The sequence below is a fragment of the Bos grunniens genome, chromosome 2 (genome assembly GCF_055505025.1).
Source record: "Bos grunniens cultivar Pamir isolate PY7600 chromosome 2, Bosgru_T2T1.0, whole genome shotgun sequence".
NCBI lineage: Eukaryota > Metazoa > Chordata > Mammalia > Artiodactyla > Bovidae > Bos > Bos grunniens.
In genome coordinates, this window is record NC_141166.1 from 8,224,583 (window position 1) to 8,241,794 (window position 17,212).

Consider the following 17,212-nt stretch of genomic DNA (forward strand, 5'->3'; position numbering starts at 1 on the left):
GCTAGCTCCAAGCCTGAGAATCTCAGGCTGGGTCCCTTTGGAGGGTCATGGGCAGTCTTAGAAAGACTCTGCCTCAACACCCGCATTCACTATATAGCTGGGACACCGAGGCCCCAAGGAGCTGGGGGCTCGCCCACGTGTCCCACGGCAAGTCGGTCAAGGCAGAGTCCTGGTCCCTGGGCTCTGGCTGGGCGCCCTCCTCCAGCCACCCCTTACCTCTCACAAACACGTAGGCGCTCTGCTCCCGGAGCCCAAAGGGCGAAGGCACCTGGACTGTGTAGAGGCCTTCATCCTCCTTGTAGGCGCAGGCCACCTTCAGGACTGCCTGGCGGTCAGCGTAGAGGATCTGCCGGCGGCCGGAGGACCTCAGCAGCCTCCCTGTGGGGAGAGGGGTTCCAGGGTGAGCTCCTGGGGGATCTGGAGCTCAGCCGGGAACCCATAGGTGCTTCGGGGTTCACAGGCAGAGATTCGGTTGGCCAGGCTAGAGCCTGAGGCTCTGCTGGGGAGTTGGGGAAGGGAGTAGTGACCTTCAGGACTCTGCCAAGGTGGTCTCTGAACTCTCCTCTGTAGCAGGCTTGGTGGGGGTGGGGGTGGGGGGTGGGGAGCACCTGGGGAAGGGGCCGGGGGCTGCTGGCTCGGTGAGGAGTTGGAGGTTCTCTGAGAAAGTGGAAACAAGAGCAGTGGGGACCTGGTGTGAGAGGCAGAGGCTCTTTGGGAGGCTGGGGGCTCAAGGAAGGAGATAGGGCTTGGTGGGTGGGGGTTGTGAGCTCAAGGAAGGGAGGGGGCTTGTTCAGGGGATGGGGACTCAGGAAAGGGGGAGAGGACTTACTGAGAGGGTTGGGGTGTTGGTGAGGAGGGTCAGGGTCGGGGAGGAGGGTGGGAGGTTGGCAGCTGGGACCTTAGGGAGAGGGCTGGGGACTCAGGGAAGGGGCCAGGGGCTCCAGGCCTCACCCGAGGTCCTGCTGTGCACCATGCTGCTCCTTGTCCCTGCAAAGGCCCCTCCTGCCTGTCAGCACCTCTGTTCCCAAGGATCTACGGGTCTGGGGGACATCTCGGCCTGTTATCACAGCTGTTTCTCAGGGCTCGTGGCTTCTCTACTCCTCTGCCCCCAGCCCCCCAGGGGGCACCTCCCTAGGCTCAAGCTGCTGAGGGTGCTGCACTCCTGGCCCTTCGGCTGCTGGCTTGGTCATGAATAGGGCAGGAGGTCCAGCCGTCTGCCTCCTCCCTGGCTGGTCCGTCTCTTCCTGCCTGAGCTGACTGGGCCTTCCCCAGCCCTGGCCTGTGATCCCCCAGAGGTCTTCCAGCTCACGAGTAGCAGTTCTTGCCTGCACCCACAAACTGACTCTGAAAAGCCCGAGGCAAGTGCCCTGACCCTCCGTAGGCTGACCTGCCTCCTGTGCTTGCCTCTGTTCCTGTTGCTTCACACGTCCTCACCCGAGGGTGCTGATGGCGATCACGTGTGCATAAAGGGCTCTCAACCAGAGGCTCTAGAGGGGCAGAGGCTGCAGTTGTGTTTTGGCTTCCTGCCCTCTCTCGGATGGAGGGCCCCCTGACTTAACGGCGTGTCTGTGCCTCCCCCTGGCCTGGCACCCAGTGCAGGCTTGGCACTGTGAGTACTCAGTGACCCTTGGCAGGGTGATTTGATCTGAGCCCACCTGGCTTGTTCAGCTTCCCTCTGCCTCGTCCACGCTCATCACTCGGCTTGTACGGGTTAGGGGAGAGGCATAGCTGAGTTCCTCTCTCCACCAGGGGTCTATCTCTGCCTCTGCAGGCTGGGGGCTGGGACCGGGGTTCCTCACCATCTCGGAACCACTGGATGTTCTGCTCGGCGTCCAACACATCTTCTGAAAATAGGCACTTCAGGGAGAAGGTTTCCTTCTCACGGGCGAAGACCGGCTTCAGCACTGATGTGAAGTCCACGCTGGGGCCAAACATCAGTCCTGGTGGTAACAGAAATTTAGGACAGAAGTTTTCTGAGGCTGTGTCAGCTTAGCCTGGGGCTTAGATGGGAGTGAGGAGGACCTTCTGGGGTGTCCCCACTCCTTTGGGTCAAGATTCACAGTTCTCCAGGTGGTCTTAACGAGAAGAGCCTGATGCTGGGGGCTGCGGGTGGGGAAGAGATGTCTTTAGGTGGTACTACGTGAACTGAAATGGTAAATATCCATTTGTCTGCTTGGCTTTGCCTTTTTCTCATTCAGCTTTGGCCACTGGACAGCCCAGTGGCCAGGGGCAGCTCTGAGGTGCCTAGGGGCCCCCAGAAGCCAGTCCACAAGTATTAACAGTTTATAGGCAATCCCCACGTGGACATCCCTTTGTGGGGAATGGACAGTTATATTCTAAAGGGACCCCAGATACCTCCTCCCTGAAAGCCCGTCCCTCCCCAGCCTCCTTACTTTTAAACATCTCCGAATCGAAGCCAGCATCCTTCCCCAGGTAAGCTGAAACCCAGAGCAAATGGGAGTTAGAGAAGGCTCAGCACCCTCACTCCTACTGGGTTTTGGGGGCATGGCCTCTGGGTGTGCGTTCAACTCCTGGTCTAGCAGGGCCTCCCTTTAAGGCTCGGAGAACGTTCCCTGGCCTATCTGTGCCTTGGTTCCTTCCTGAGTCCTACCTGTTGGGGGTGGAGGTGGGTTCTGAATACCTGAGTTCACATGAACAAAGCCCTTAGCAGGACCCTGGCATATAGTTGGTGCTCAATAAATGGTGTTTTCCTTCCCAAGAGCTTCCCTGGTAGCTCAGCTGGTAAAGCTGGTAAAGAGCTGCCTGCATTGCAGGAGACCCCAGGTTCGATTCCTGGGTCAGGAAAATCCCCCGGAAAAGGGATAGGCTACTGACTCCAGTGTTCTTGGGCTTCGCTGGTGGCTCAGATGGTAAAGAATCCACCTGCAATGTGGGAGACCTGGGTTTGATCCTTGGGTTGGGGAGATCCCCTGGAGGAGGGCATGGCAACCCACTCCAGTATTCTTGCCTGGAAAATCGCCATGGACAAAACCCACCCACTACTAGGGTCACAGAGTCCTAGAGGTGGAGCATGGTCAGACTGGGATTTCTGGTAGGTTCAGGGCAGCACTAGGAAAAACTCCTGGTGGCTTCAGGGTGAAGTCCAAGGTGGTGTGGACACAGATCACCAGGGGACAGTGAGAACAGTTTTTGTTCACATAGCACGCACCACGTGCTGCTTTTTAAGGCATTTAATCCTCACAGCAGCCTTGTCTGTAGGTGACATCATTATCCTCTAATACAGATGGGGAAACAGGCATGATCACCCAGCGAGCACCCCAAGAGCCTGAAACCACTGCATGACACTGGTCCCTGGGAAGGCTCTGATGGAGGGAGGGATGGGGATTCAGAGGAGGTGATGGAAAGGAGAGGCGGACAGAGGGAGGCAGGGTTGGAGGGCCTGATGCCTGACCTTGCACTCGACTTTGGACGGCTCAGATTCCACCCAGAGAGCCTGGCCCAGCAGCGGGGACAACTGCCTCTCAAGAGCTATTTGGGGAATAGGGAAGAGGGGTGGAAAGGCTGTGAAGGACAGTTTAACAAGGAATGATGAGAGCTGGGGGGGTGGGGCTGGACTCCAGCCTGCCTGCCACCCAGTATGTGTGTGAGTGTGTGTGTGTGTGTGTGAGTGAGTGTGTGTTTGAATTTGCATACATGAAGTTTCTCTTTCTGGGTCCTTAGGGCAAGGCCTTGGGCTAACCAGTCCATCCTAAAGGAAATCAGTCCTGAATATTCATTGAAAGGACTGATGTTGAAGCTGAAACTCCAATACTTTGGCCACCTGATGTGAAGAGCTGACTCATTTGAAAAGACCCTGATGCTGGGAAAGACTGAGGGCGGGAGGAGAAGGGGACGACAGAGGATGAGATGGTTGGATGGCATCGCCGACTCAACGGACATGGGTTTGAATAAACTCCGGGAGTTGGACGGGGAGGCCTGGAGTGCTGCAGTCCATGGGATCACAAAGAGTCGGACACGACTGAGCGACTGAACTGAACTGAACTTAGGCTCAAAGCTGTGGCCTTCTTGGCTAGACTGCCTGGGCCATGGGCTGATAGGGTGGGGAGGAGGATTATCTTTCCCCAAGAGCTTGCTGCAGCCAAGCTCTACCTAAACCATCTCATTTAACCCACGGGAGCATCTGAGGTGGCAGGAGGGCTCCCCGTTGCAGGTGGGGAGGTCAGGGAAGCGAGGTGGCACCCAGGCTCACACGGCCCATCAGCATCAGAGGAAGCTTGTGGTCTAGGGTCTGGTGGACTCAAGGGTCTCTTCTGTTTTGGGCTCTGATCAATGCCCAAGAGGAGCCTGAGCTAAATGGGAAATACGCACCAGAAGCTAAAAAGGGCAGTGAGAGTCAGCAGGGGAGGTGGTAGGACTCGGCCTTTGCCCCTGCTGGGGACCAGGCCGCCTTCCCAGAGGTCCTGGGATCTGGACCCAAGCCCAACCTGGTGGGACAAGCCTGCTCTCGAACAGGCACTGAATTGGGATACAGGTTGTATAGCCTGAGGGTGGAGAATCTCACTTGCTTTGAAGGCCTTGGGGAAGCAGGAGTCCCAGTGGCTGCTCTGATTACTCAATCCCAGGACAAATACCCCTGCCGCGCCCCGTGTCTGGCGCACACCCGCGTCCTCATCTGCCTGTCCAGGGTTTGCTGTGGGCTGCCTGGCCTGTTGGGCACGGGAGGACTCACTGCGGACAAGGACTTTGGCAAAGGAGGAGGCCTGGCCGTAGGCGTTCTTGACCTTCACTGTGTAGGTGGCTGCGTCCTCAATGGTACATCTGAAAAGGAGGAGGGAGATGTTTCCCCGAGGCTACTGGGCTCCACGGAAAACTCAAGTCCCGAGAGCAGGGTGAGTGGGGAAGGGGGTGGTTATGGGAGGCTCTAGGTCAGGGCCTGCCCCTGAGAAGCTGGGTGACTTTGGGCTGCCCCCGTCCCTCTCTACACCTCCAGGCCCTCCTTTGAAAAACGGGGAAAACAACACCGCAGCTTAAGGTGAAAGTGCTTTGAAAATACAATTGTTAGGATATCATTTGAGCTAAGTGACTGGTCCAGAGTCACAGAACAACTGGAATTCAACCCCACTTCAAGGGGACAAGCCTGCTCTCAGGCACGGCCTCCCTGCTCTGTCAACACCTCCTGGGCAGAACTCTGGAGCAGGAGATGCCCGGGCACACCGCCAGCCTGTGCCAGACCTGGGCCAGTTGCCCAGGTGTTCTCAAGCCCAGGCCTGGGGCTCACCACCAGCCAGACCAACCCTGTTCCTTGTGGAGCCTGGGGCTGGCTCCATCCAAGGGCCACCGTGGCAGCAGGGCGTATCTGGCCCCATCGGCAAGCAGAGAGGCCCCTTGGGGCCCCCTCTTCTCCCCTACTTGCGGGTCAGTTCCACCTGCTCCCCAAGGCTGCCCCGGCCCTGCGTGCTGTCCCCGACGGTGCGGTCCATGGGGCACCTCCCTGTGGAGCCTTGGAGGGTCTGGTATTTATGTCCACGCAGCCCCACTTGGCTTCTGGAGCCTCCTGTTTATATTCGTGTCTCCCAGAGCCCCAGTGGGTTGAGGTGGAGGGTTTGGTGTATTGGAAAGAACCCAGGTGAAAAGAGTTGACTCAACCCCAGGCCCTGCCCTGTACAAGTTGTGCAAGAGCCTTAATCTTTCAGAGCCTCAGTTTTCTCATCTGTTACATGGATGCAACAATGCTTCCTTGAGAGAATGAGGGTGGGCTTTGACAACTATGTTCGGAAAGCAGCGAGCACAGGGCTTGGCACCTGCAGGAGCTCAGCGCCTGGCAGTTCATATGAACAGTGCGTACTTTGGGGAATATTGTGCTCATTTTCTCCAAGCACGCTGCCTCTTCCTTAAACACAGTGCTTAAGACTCACTGCCTCCTGAAAGGCCTACCTAACTCTCTCTTCTGCTTCCCCTTGCACGCACGGGTGTGTGTATGTGTGTGTGTTCTCGCCCCCAGCAAGGAACTCTCCCCACATGCCTAGCTGCTAGCCAAGTCCAGATTTCTCACTGTGTATTCTAAGACATTGGAATCACATGGGGGTGTCTGTTAAATACCAATTCCTGGGCCCCACTTCAGACCTATTTGATCTGACTTTATAGGAATTAAAGGAGGGTCCATCCCACATTTACTATTTTGAGGCTGACGTGGTTCCTAGCTCTGAGGAGGGGTTGGACCTGCTCCGGCCTTGGTAGCGCCGGGGCTTGGGACCGTGCGCCTCTCTGGGGCTCGTGGTCTCACCTCCTGATCTCCAGTGTCAGCAGTCCATAGTTGTTGGTGATTCGATACTTGCCGGCAGGAAAGAGGCGGGGGTCAATTCTCACGTCATTTTTGTACCTGCGGAGACACAGTGGAGTGTGGGAGGCAACGTGGTTCTGAGCAGGAAGGATCCTGAGCCTCTTAGACCTGGATTCCAACCTCAGTTTTGTGCTGCTTATTCATCTGTGTGACTCAGGGCAGCTCCAAACCTCAGTTTTCTCATCTGTGAAATGGGAATAATAACTGCACTAATCTTGCAGTGTTGTTGTGATGATTAAATGGGATAAGATATGTAAAGTTTGAAGGCTATGGATGCTCAAGTGTTTATTCCCTTCTGGAGGGCAGAGAAGAGGGAGCCATAATTAGGGGTATCTGCCCCTTCCCTTACCAGGGGTGCCCCCAAGGACCAGGCTCCAGCTTTTCCTTCCTCTCTGAAGGGGTACCAAGGAAAGTTCTCCATCCCTTCCTTTTGGTCAACCCTCAGGACAACAGTTCTTAATCTCAGTTCTTGTTAAAATCACCAGTTCAGTTCAGTTCAGTCACTTAGTCATGTCCGACTCTTTGCGGCCCCATGGACTGCAGCACGCCAGGCCTCCCTGTCCATCACCAACTCCTGGAGTTTACCCAAACTCATGTCCATTGAGTTGGTGATGCCATCCAACCATCTCATTTAAAAATCTCCATGCTCAGAGTCTGAATGGAAGCCTTTGAGAATTTGCATCAGAATCTGCTCATTGCAGGGACTTCCCTGGTGGGCCAGTGGTTAAGAATCCACCTTCCAGTGCAGGGGATGTGGGTTTGATCCCTGGTTGGGAACTAAGATCCCTCATGCCGCAGGACAGCGAGGCCCTTACACTGCAACTAGAGAAAAGCTGCAACTAAGACCCAGTGCGGCCAAACATAAATTAAATAAATATTAAAACATAAACTTCTCGTTGTTCTCCACCAGCCATTCTCCTCTTATTCTAAAGTAGATCTAACATGTCTCCTAGTCTCTGCTTCTGCTAGGTGTGACCACGTGACTAAACTAAGTCTTGTCAACAGAAATAAGTCCAAGTGTCACGTGGCTGCTTCTGACAACACTCTGCCCGTTTTCACATCATCTTTCCTTCCAATCTTGAGGCAAGAATACGGCCATAAATACGGCTGCCATCTTGAACCAGGAAGACCCGAGGTCTCCAGCAGTGCATGGGAACAGGCCTGAGTCCCTAAGCTGAGGGGTGGAGTTGCCATTGCAGCCCCTCCCTGTCTACATCAGACATTTACATGAAAGGGGGAAAAATATCTATCTTCTTTAAGTCATTAAAAAAACTCCATGCCCAGGCTTTAGCCTGGATCCATGAAATCAGAATTTCTGGGTGTAGAATCTGGGCATCAGTTATTTGGAAACTTGCCAGGTGACTCCCAACCATGGCCCCACCCCACTGTACCCTGGATACTTCCTTTTGTTTTCTGTGAAGTTTTGTTCCCTCTGCTGCAAGCCCTGGACAGCCAGGCGTCCTTGCGTCTGCCCACAGCCCACTGGGGTATGTTCTGGAGATCTGATGAGTGAATGTCTGTGAAAGTTAGGAGGCCTGGGTTCCTGACACTGTTTGCTGTGTGACTTAGGGCCAATCACTCCCCGTCTCTGGGCCTCTGTGTCCATGAACCCTTTATGTGAAGAGTCAGCCCCAGAGGTGTGTGTGTGAGCATGGTCAGTCGCTTCAGTCATGTCTGACACTTGGCGACCCTATGGGGTGGAGCCCGCTGGGCTCTGTCCATGATATTCTCCAAGCAAGAATACTGAAGTAGATTGCCATGCCCTCCTCCAGGGGAATCTTCCCAACCCAGGGATTGAACCCAAGTCTCCTGCATTGCAGGAGGATTCTTTACCATCTGAGCAACCAGGGAAGCCCAAGAATGCTGGGGTGGGTAGCCTATTCCTTCTCCAGGGCATCTTCCCAACCCAGGAATCGAACTGGTGTTTCCTGCATTGCAGGCGGATTCTTTACCAGCTGAGCCACCAGGGAAGCCCAGCCTCAGTGGTGGTTGAGGTCAAAGAGGAGGCCTTGGCCAAAAGAGGGCGCCCCAGCCTCAGTATATCACCTTCCTTGGATCCGCCCACCCCCCATGCCCTGTTTGTCTCCACGGCAACCAAACAGTGCTGTGCTCACACTCCACCTTATGGCCGTCAGGCCGTGCCCTCTTCTGAAAGGAGCCCAGTTAAATCTTCTGTGGGGAGGGTGGTGCCTAATCTGGATGTCCAATCTTTCCACCTCTCCCAGGCCTGGGGGGCCAAGGTCAGCCCCCCCATCCCCCAGCTGTCAGGAACATTCCAGACACCTCAGCCTGGGCCAGCCTCTGCCTTTCCCAGAAAAAGCAGCAGCTGCAGCTCTGGGCATGACCTGGACAGCCCAGGACCTCAGCTCTCTTTTTGCCCCACTCTGGGCGCCAGTCTCCTGCTGGTTCCTCAGGCCCTTGAAGGCTTGGCTGTGTGGATGAGGCTGAATGGCAGCCAATCATTAAACAGCATTAAACGAGAAAACTGAGGCAGGCGCCCAACCCAAAGCCTGGCTCAGCGAGGCCTACATAAAAGAGTGAGATTTTTTTTATTATTTATCTAAATTTATTTTCCCTTACATATTCTGGTGGGTATTTTTCCTCCTGCCACCCTCAACCTCTTTTATAAAATGAAAAAAATTTTTGACTGCGTGGCTCGTGGGATCTTAGTTCCCTGACCAGAGATCACACCTGCACTCCTGGCAGTAAGAGAACTGAGTCCTAACTACTGGATGGCCAGGGAATTTGCCATATTTTGGTGTCCGCTTTACTTTTGCAGGCAGCTTGACCTGGGAGAGTGGTTCTGATGTTCATGAACGGTGGCCAGGACCCACTTCCGCAGAGTAAACACAGCCAGCCTGGACCTTGTCTGATGTGCCCTCTTGTTGCCCCTGCATTCAGGAAGTGCTCAATAATTGCTGAATGAATGGACTCTCCTGACAAGCCTGTGGAGCCATGATCGTCCTGCTGACTTGGGCTGGGTCTCTACCAGGGTCTGGGTGAAGCTCTGGAGGCCAATCCAGGATGAGCTGGCCCTGCCAGAGGTGCCTGATGATAGGAAACCAGATCCCCAAAGCCTGGAGCCCCCAGGGTCCCCTGAGTCCCTCCGGTTGGAGGTGGGCCTGGCCTTGGCCTCCACCACTTGCTCAGCTCCTTGTTGTGGCAACCTTGCTGGCAGGGGTGGAAACAAGCCTCCCTCCCAAGAGGCTCCCATGGAATGCCTTAGATGTGGGCCTTGGTGCCAGGGCAGGGCAGGGCTTGGCCGCCAGGCTGACTGCCACTTAGCTCAGGTCTTCCTCCCGACTGCCTTGGTCCCCACAGAATTTGAATGAATGCCATCTGGCAGTGACCAGCAATGACACTTCCCTCAGGACATTTTTCTGGATTGCTCCTGGCCTAAGTTCTTTCCCTTTCTCTCACTTCAGAGGCATTATAGATGCTTTAAAGAAAAACAAAACCAAAAAACAACTGTAATGATCACTTTCCTACTCTCTTGGCCAGTAGAGATCTGGGCTGGGAGGCAAGAGACCTGAATTTGAATCTGGGCTCGCACTAGCTGTGTGACCTTAGACCAGTCACACTATCTCTCTGAGCCTCGATATCCTCACCTGTGAAATGGGGATATAGTCCTAACCTCATGAATGGCCCAGAGGCTCAAACGAGAGGAAAAGTGCTGGGTCAGTGTGAGGAAGGTTCAAGTGTAAGATGTTGCTTTTTCCTTTGTGACCTCAGTTATTTGTGTGCTTACCTTCTCTCTCCTACCAAAACCTTGGTCTGTTCACCCTTGAGATCGGGCTTATATGTCACCTCGTCTGAGAAGCCTTCCTGGATTCTCCAGGTGGAGGCAGCTACAGTCCTTCTTCACCTCCACTCTTTTACCTCAAATATCGCCTTTGGATATATTTTTCATTGCGTTGACATTTCTCTTCTGGGTTGAGAGTTCCTTGAGGTGAGATGTGTCTGGGTCATTTCTATGCCTCACTGCCCAAGCCAGGGCCTGGGACAGATTATGTTCCTGGTAAATATTTGTTGAAATTTCTTCCTTGTCTCCCAGCATACCTGACAATGGGCCTTAGACCCTGGGGAGCTCAGGATAGACTGAACTCAGCTGTGTGAATGACACATTTCCCTCTTGGGTGAAGTGAGACCCCAGATGCTGCCATGCCCACCTCCCGAGGTCCTTTCAGAAGACTCCTGCCTCCGCTCCCCTATGCCAGCAAGGCCTCAACTCCATGGTTCTTTTATGAGTACATTCCCAGGAATGGGACCTCCTGCTTTCCCAGCAGCTTTCAAGTTCTGAGGGCTTCCACATTGTTGTGGTATTAAATCCTTAACACAGGCAAGCTGGACAGGAGGTCTTCAACCCCTTTCACAGATCAGGAAACTGAGGCAGGATCAGAGTGGTTGAACCATAGCTGAGACCACACACAGAATTAGCAGAGAGAGCAAGCCGTGGAGAGAGTAAGCTCTCCTCACTGAGAGCCCCCACCCTCCCTGCCTCCTCTCCTGCCCTGACCCTGGGCCTGTCTCCGCCATCTTCCTGCAACCCTGGAGATGCTCAGCTCGGGGCAGCTGCCTTCTCATGCCACCAGAATCATATTTTCACAAGTGCTGGCTCCCCGGGTGGCCCAGACCTCTAGCCCCAGGCTGGCTGGGAGGCAGCTAAGAATAACCCCTCCTGAGCTTCCCCAGCAGCTGCTGCTCTGTTTGGGGGTGGGCAGAGCTCAGGGCTGTGGGTCTGTGGCTTTTCTAAGGCAGCAGGAACTTCTGGGGAAGGGACTGGGCCCCCTGGAGGGGAGCTGTTGGGTGTAAGGAAGTCACATTCAAGGGATCCCTGAGGCCCAGAGCCTGAAGGCAGGGCAAGGACCCCTTGTCTCTTGCCCCGGGGGCTTACCAGGTGACCTGGGGTGGAGGTGAACCCTGGACGGTACAGGTCAGCAGGACCGTGGTGTGCTCCCAGAGCGCGTGAGAGCGCAGAGGGATCCAGAACCAGGGCCCACGGCCGGAACACAGCTCCCGCAGCTCCTTGGCCTCCCGGACCTTCTCCTCTGTCTGGAGGCAGGAAGGGTCTGTGAGTCCCAGGAGCCGGGGCACCACCTCCGCCATCTTTGCTGTTACCTTTCCCCTGACACCAGGCTGGACTCTCCTTGCCAGTGGCTGAGAGGCAGCATGGCACAGGGGGCAGGGCATGGGGCTTTGGGACTTGACCTGGAATCAAGGCCAAACTCTGCCACTTACGGGCTATGAGACCAACCACAGGCCAGGCCTCTGTTTCCTCATCTGTAAAATGGGGATGATAATCATATTGCCCCACCCTCCTGTGGGATTGTAGGGAGGATTACTTAGGTCACTACGTGAAAAACATGGGCAGTGACAACAACCATGTAAGTATTTACAGCTGTTCCTGTCCTGCCCAGGGATGGGGTACGGAGGTGGCTTCAGATCCCTGACATTTCCCGAGCGTCTTCTGTGTTCTAGGAAAGTGGTTTTATAAGCGTGTTCTTATTTACTTCCCATGTCGACGCTCAGTAGTGGACCACATACGTCCATTTTACAGATGAGAAAACTGAGGCTCGGTTAGAGTCATTGCTTTGCCCAAGGTCATGCAGCTGGAAGGTGGGGGCCCTGGGAGGCCCAGCTTTTCTGGAGAAGGGGGTAGGGTCGGGGCGGGCAGCACGAGAAGGGCTGCAGGTCCCAGGGCCCCGGAAGCCCCCGCCCACCCCTCTCACCCGCCGTCTCAGCGCCTTCCGGTCTCGTCTCTGGCGCAGCAGCCACTGGGTCCGTAGGAAGGCGATCTCTGTCCTCTCCCAGTCATTGCCGAAGCCCACCCGCTTCTGCCCCCGCTCCTCCAGCTCCACGGTGCTGGTCTGGCGCCTCAGCTGGGCCTCCCTGCGGTGACAGAGGCCGTCAGAGGCGGAGAGCCCTTGGGGGCGCACCCTGGCTCTGCCTCTCCTATGCCCGGCTTTGCCGGCCACGCTTGAAGCTTCTTGAGGACAGGGCAACTTTAATCCTTTCTTGCCTCCAACATCCCCTGAATGGGTCTGGGTTTTAGAAGGTGGAGCAGGGCATGGCAACCCACTCCAATATTCTTGCTTGGAGAATCCCATGGACAGAGGAGCCTGGCGGGTTACAGTCCATGGGGTCACAAAGAATTGGACACAACTGAATGACTAACAATATTATCGATACAGTTCACAAGGGTCTTTCACAAGCCATGGTTCCTCTTGTTTTCACTACAACCAAGCGGACAGGCTTAGTCTCCCCATTTGACTGGGTAGAGATTTGCTTTATAGGCTGAGTGACTTGCTCTGGGCCAGCTAGGAGCAGGACATAGGCCTAAGGACGCTCCCAGGCTTGGAGGCCATCCTATCTCAGAGCTTGTGTTCGACATGTGGGCTGGTTTACTTGCTTCTCCTAGCTCTACCCCTAGACGCCTTCCCCGCCATGGAAGCCGGGTGGTGAAGCGCGGACCCCAGTCCTCTCCCCTAGGGACGGTCCCTCACTACTGCCTGTGGGCCCATCAGAGGGTGGTGCAGTGGGCTTTGACGTCAGTCAGCCCTGGGCTTTAACCTCTGACTAGTCACCCGCTCTAGGTGTGTAATTTCGGCACTTTTTTTTTAAGCCGAGTGTGGGTGCCCAGCAGGGAGGCAGGGGACTGGACAAGATGACCTCTTCCCAGCCCAGGGCTCTCTGGAAAGGTCACTCGACTTACCATGTTGTCTCTGAGGAGGCTGTCAGAGCCAAGGCTGCCGCAAGGGCGTAGTCTGCAGCGCTGAACTGGTACTCTTCCTCGCTGCCCCGGGGAAAAGAGAGATCATGGCTCCTGCAGATTTGGCTGGGGGTCTGGCTGGGGGCTCCGTCTACCCACCGCAAGGTACTAGCAGGCACAACTGTGGTGCCCTCCTCAAACCGTGGTCTCAGAACAGGGCCATGCCTCCTCTCTTAGACTGGGAGCTCCGCAAAACAGAGCTGTGCTTCCCATCTCAGACTGGGTTCTCCAAAAAGAAGGGTCATTCCTCCCCTTTCAACAGGAATCTCCCAAGGTCAGGGCTGGGCCTCCCTCCTTGGACTGGAGGCCTTCAGAAAGTGGGGCTGTGCCTCCCCCCTCAGGCTAGAGTATGCAGAGTTCAAGGAGTGAGCCTATGCCTCCCTGCTTAGATTGGAGTATGAATAGGTCAGGATGTGACCCCCTTTAGGCTGGAGGCTCCAGAGAGCAGGACTGTGGCCCCTCCCTCAGACTGGAGTATGCAGAGGTCAAGGTTGTGCTTCCTCCCTCAGACTGGAGACTCCAGAGAGCAGGACTGTGCCTCCTGCCTTGGACTGGAGTATGCAGAAGTCAGGCTGTGCCTCCCTGCTCAAACTGGGGGTCCTGGGGGAAGGGCAGTGGCTGGGTGGGGGCGTTCCTGATGCCCCACCTGCTGCGGAAGGTCCGTTTCCTCATCGAGGAGTCCATCTGCAGGCTGTGCTGCCGCTCCTCCTTCTGCTCCTCCTCCCGACGATGCTCCCGCCGGTGCACTTGCATGGCCTGGGGGGGCCGGGGCTCCCCCACACCTCCCGGGCTGTGAGGCAGAGTCATGGCTGCGAGAGTGACAACCTGCAGAGCCGAAGTGCACAGTTACTCCACCTGGTGTCCACCTGCCCCTTCCCCCTGGGGTCCACCAGCATCTCTCCGGAGGTCTGCTGGTGGCAGGGGTGGGGGGTGTCTCTCTATGGTGGGCAGGCAGGCGATCTCAAGATGCAACAGGGAGCCTGGCTCGCCCACCACCCTATGGGCTGCCCCCCATTGAGGAGCAGGCCCTGGCTTCCAGCTGCACTCTGTCCTTGCCCCTCCACGTGGTCTGAGCAAGGCCTTCCCTTCTCTGGCCTCAGCTTCCCACATGTGAGTGACTGAGCACTGTGATGTCCAGGGCAAGGAGAAGTGGTCAGGAGAGTGGGGGCCCCAAGCTAGCTGGTTCTGAGTTTTTGCGGTACATTCTTTCCCGGATCTGGGGTACAATGATATCCCCGGGCCTCTGAGGACCTTCTGATGCTGAAACCCTAGGGTGCTTCTTGGTGGAACCCCTGGAATTGGCTTCCATGCTCCTCCAGGTGGGAATTTGGGATAGGCCTCTTACCTGGAAAGGTCCTTACTGGGTTTGGCCCTGATGTAGACCCTGGGCACGAAGGAGGAGACAGAAGGGGAGAGCTGCACCTTAGCCCTCTCCTGCCTGCTTCTAGGCTCTGCCCTGTCCCCGCCTCTCCTGCGGGGCCTGCTGGCCAAGCTAGAGTGAGTGCGTGTGTGTGTGTGTGTGTGTGTTGTGTTCTGACCTGAACACGCCTGTGGAGGGCCATGTCTCTAAGTCCATGATGTGGGAGGTGGGCATGCTGGCCTCATCAGAGATCCTTGACCCGGAAAGGCCTATTCTAGGGTGTCAGAGGGCTCAGGCTGCCAAGGGTCAGTCTTAATGGGAATTTATTTCTTCTGGTTCCTTAAAGTTTGCTCCATTTGGGCATCCAGAAAAGAACCCCCAGGAGAGCCTGGGCACTGCAGAGTGTTAGCTGGGATCAAGGACTGCCCGTGAGGCTTCCTGCAATGACCTCGCTGAACACAACAGGACATCATCCCTCGGGCTTCCTATCCAGCACCCCCACACCCTCGAGGAAGAGGCTGTCTGCACCCAGACAATGCCTGGCCTGCTCTTTCTGTGCCTTCCTCCCCTCAGCCCAGAAGAGAGCCGCTGGGTGCCAGCGAGGGAGGCCCCGGCTCGGCCCTGGCCCCAGCAGCGGAGGGTTAACGTTCCCTGGCCTCAGCTGCTGGCTGCTTTCCCCGGATGCTCTGTTCCTGACGGGCACAGCGGGGTGGGCCTGGCGCTCATCCTTGACCTCCTGGGCCGCCCGCAACCAGACCCCTGGCTTTAGGGATGAGCCATCGGTTCTTTTTAAAGCGCTGACTGAGGCTTGGGATTAGGTCGTGAGCAGATTGCAGCTTTCCAGCCCTCTCTCTCCAGAAGGCGGTGTGTGTCTGCTGGGGAGGGGTCAGCGATGCGTGGCGGGTCAGGAGGGGACCTCGGCCCCCACTGCCCTCCCCTGAGGGTGCAAAGCCACCAGGGGTCCTGCCTTGTAGCCTTCCCCACCCACTCTATTCTCTCCACCTTCCTCCCAAGCCTCAGTCTGGCCACTGCCCTGTCTGCAATGCCCCCCCACCATCCCCCCAGCTCTCGGACCGCGTCTCCCAGTGAGAAGGGTCAAGGAGGTCTCTCCAATTCCTCAGGTTGGGAAGAGAAGCATATGAGCCAGAGAGACTCTGAGCCCTGACGGCAGAAAGCTGGGTCCTGCGGGCAGGAGTGGAGACACAGCCTACCCAGGGGTCTGGGCAGGCGGGGACGTGCTCTTAATACTCCCCACCAGTTTCTGAGGCGGGAGTGCTGGCCCGGGTTTGGTGCCAGTGAGTCCAGGCTGGATGAGCGCCCTCCCAGCCCTGCGATGTGGGCCCCACGGCCTTGCTCTCATCCCCTGCCCGCTGGCCGGGCCAAGCAGGGCTCCGCCAGGACAGCTCTAGGTTGGCCAGACCTGCCAGCCCACCCGGGTCCCTGCTGATCCCTGATGCCTGCAGGAAAGCCTCCACTTCCCAGGGCATCGCCAAGGGATCTGGGCGGGGGGTGGGGTGGTGTTGTAGCTTTCATGTCACAGAAGGCTCAGCTCGGAAGACCCAGGGCCACACAGAACAGTGAGGCGGGGCAGGGATTTCTTTTCTACAATCCCTTCTCATTTCCATGGCTGAGCACAAGTCTGCCTCTTCTTTCCCGATCTCACAGGATCCTTCCCCCGCAACCCCCCACACCCCTACCGCACTTCCAAATGAAAAGCTGAGGGTCTCACTATCTGGAGGTCTCTCTCCTCTCCCCTGATCTCTGGAGGTGACTCACAGAAGAAGCTGTGCCCACTCAGGTGGCTCTGGGGGGACGATTCCAGAGGATGAGAGGGTCCTTGGTTTCTTCTTGCCCCGACTCAGCAGGGACCGGGAGAAGAATGTGATCCTGGAGCTTGCACGGGCCTTAAATATAGCAGTGTGATGACAATGGATGAGAACTGTGGGGGGGGGGTGACGGGGAGGGGCCATTCCCTGGGTCCGGCATTGCTGGGCCGCGGCGACAGGTGGAGCTGTCCCCACACCCCCCACCCACCTCCCGCAGACAGCTCCTCCCCTGGGTTCCATCCCTTCCCCAACCCTCGCCCCCGCTGCAGTGGAAAGAAGCTCATAGCTCAGGCCTGGGTGTATGGAAAATGGATCAGGGACAGCTTTCTCAGCTGCTGGGAGTTCTGCTCTGAATTCCTCCCCCGGCTCCCCCCAGTGACAGGTGCTTTGGGGAAGACACGCAGCTTCTCAGATCTGATTCCCCTTCTGAAAGTGGAGACAGCAAGGCTGGGCCCCCAGACATCAGGAAGACACGATGTGTGACTGGAAAAATGACTCTTTAGTGCTCATAAGTTATCACTGCTAAAATAGAAGTGGGTTTCTTCTCATCTCTATGACCCCACTCCCCACACAGCAGCTACTGACTGGCCCTGCTCGCCTATGGTGAGGTGTGTGAGGGTGTGAGTGTGTGTGTTTGTGTGCAGGTATGTGTGTGTGTGTGTGAGAGTGTATGTGAGGGTGTGTGGGGGTGTGTGGGGTGTGTGTGAGGGTATGAGGTGTGTGTGGGTGTGCATAAAGGTGTGCAGTTGTGTGTGAGTGTGTGTGTGGCTGTGTGGGGTGTGTGTGAGGGTATGAGGAGATGTGTGTGTGTGGGGGTGTGTGTGTGAGGGTATGAGGTGTCTGTGGAATGTGTGTGAGTGTGTGTGGTGTGTGTGAGGGTATGAGGTATGTGAGGAATGTATGTATGATTGTGTATGGTGTATGTGTGAGGGTATGAGGTGTGTGTGGAGTGTGTG

General features: G+C 56.4%; 1 protein-coding gene across 4 annotated transcripts in view; it reads right to left on the reverse strand.

The window, feature by feature from the left end:
• Positions 1–16,344, reverse strand: part of MYOM3 (myomesin 3) — a 52,655-nt gene extending 36,311 nt beyond the window's left edge. For 2 of the 4 annotated variants that reach the window (XR_015150299.1, XM_086365142.1), the window contains exons 1-10: positions 16,207–16,344; positions 13,717–13,895; positions 13,014–13,094; positions 12,031–12,190; positions 11,196–11,353; positions 6,245–6,340; positions 4,691–4,779; positions 2,394–2,438; positions 1,800–1,940; positions 217–378 (exon numbers count right to left, since the gene is read on the reverse strand). Coding sequence is in view for 3 of the 4 variants with exons in the window: in XM_086365142.1 (XP_086221268.1) it covers positions 217–378; positions 1,800–1,940; positions 2,394–2,438; positions 4,691–4,779; positions 6,245–6,340; positions 11,196–11,353; positions 12,031–12,190; positions 13,014–13,094; positions 13,717–13,877 (1,093 nt within the window). In the remaining variant the exon portion in view is untranslated. Of the gene's footprint in view, positions 1–216; positions 379–951; positions 1,403–1,799; positions 1,941–2,393; positions 2,439–4,690; positions 4,780–6,244; positions 6,341–11,195; positions 11,354–12,030; positions 12,191–13,013; positions 13,095–13,716; positions 13,896–16,159 lie in introns of those variants that run through there. The other 2 variants (XM_086365152.1, XM_086365164.1) reach the window with 2 other exon arrangements.
• Between the last annotated feature and the right edge of the window lie 868 nt (positions 16,345–17,212).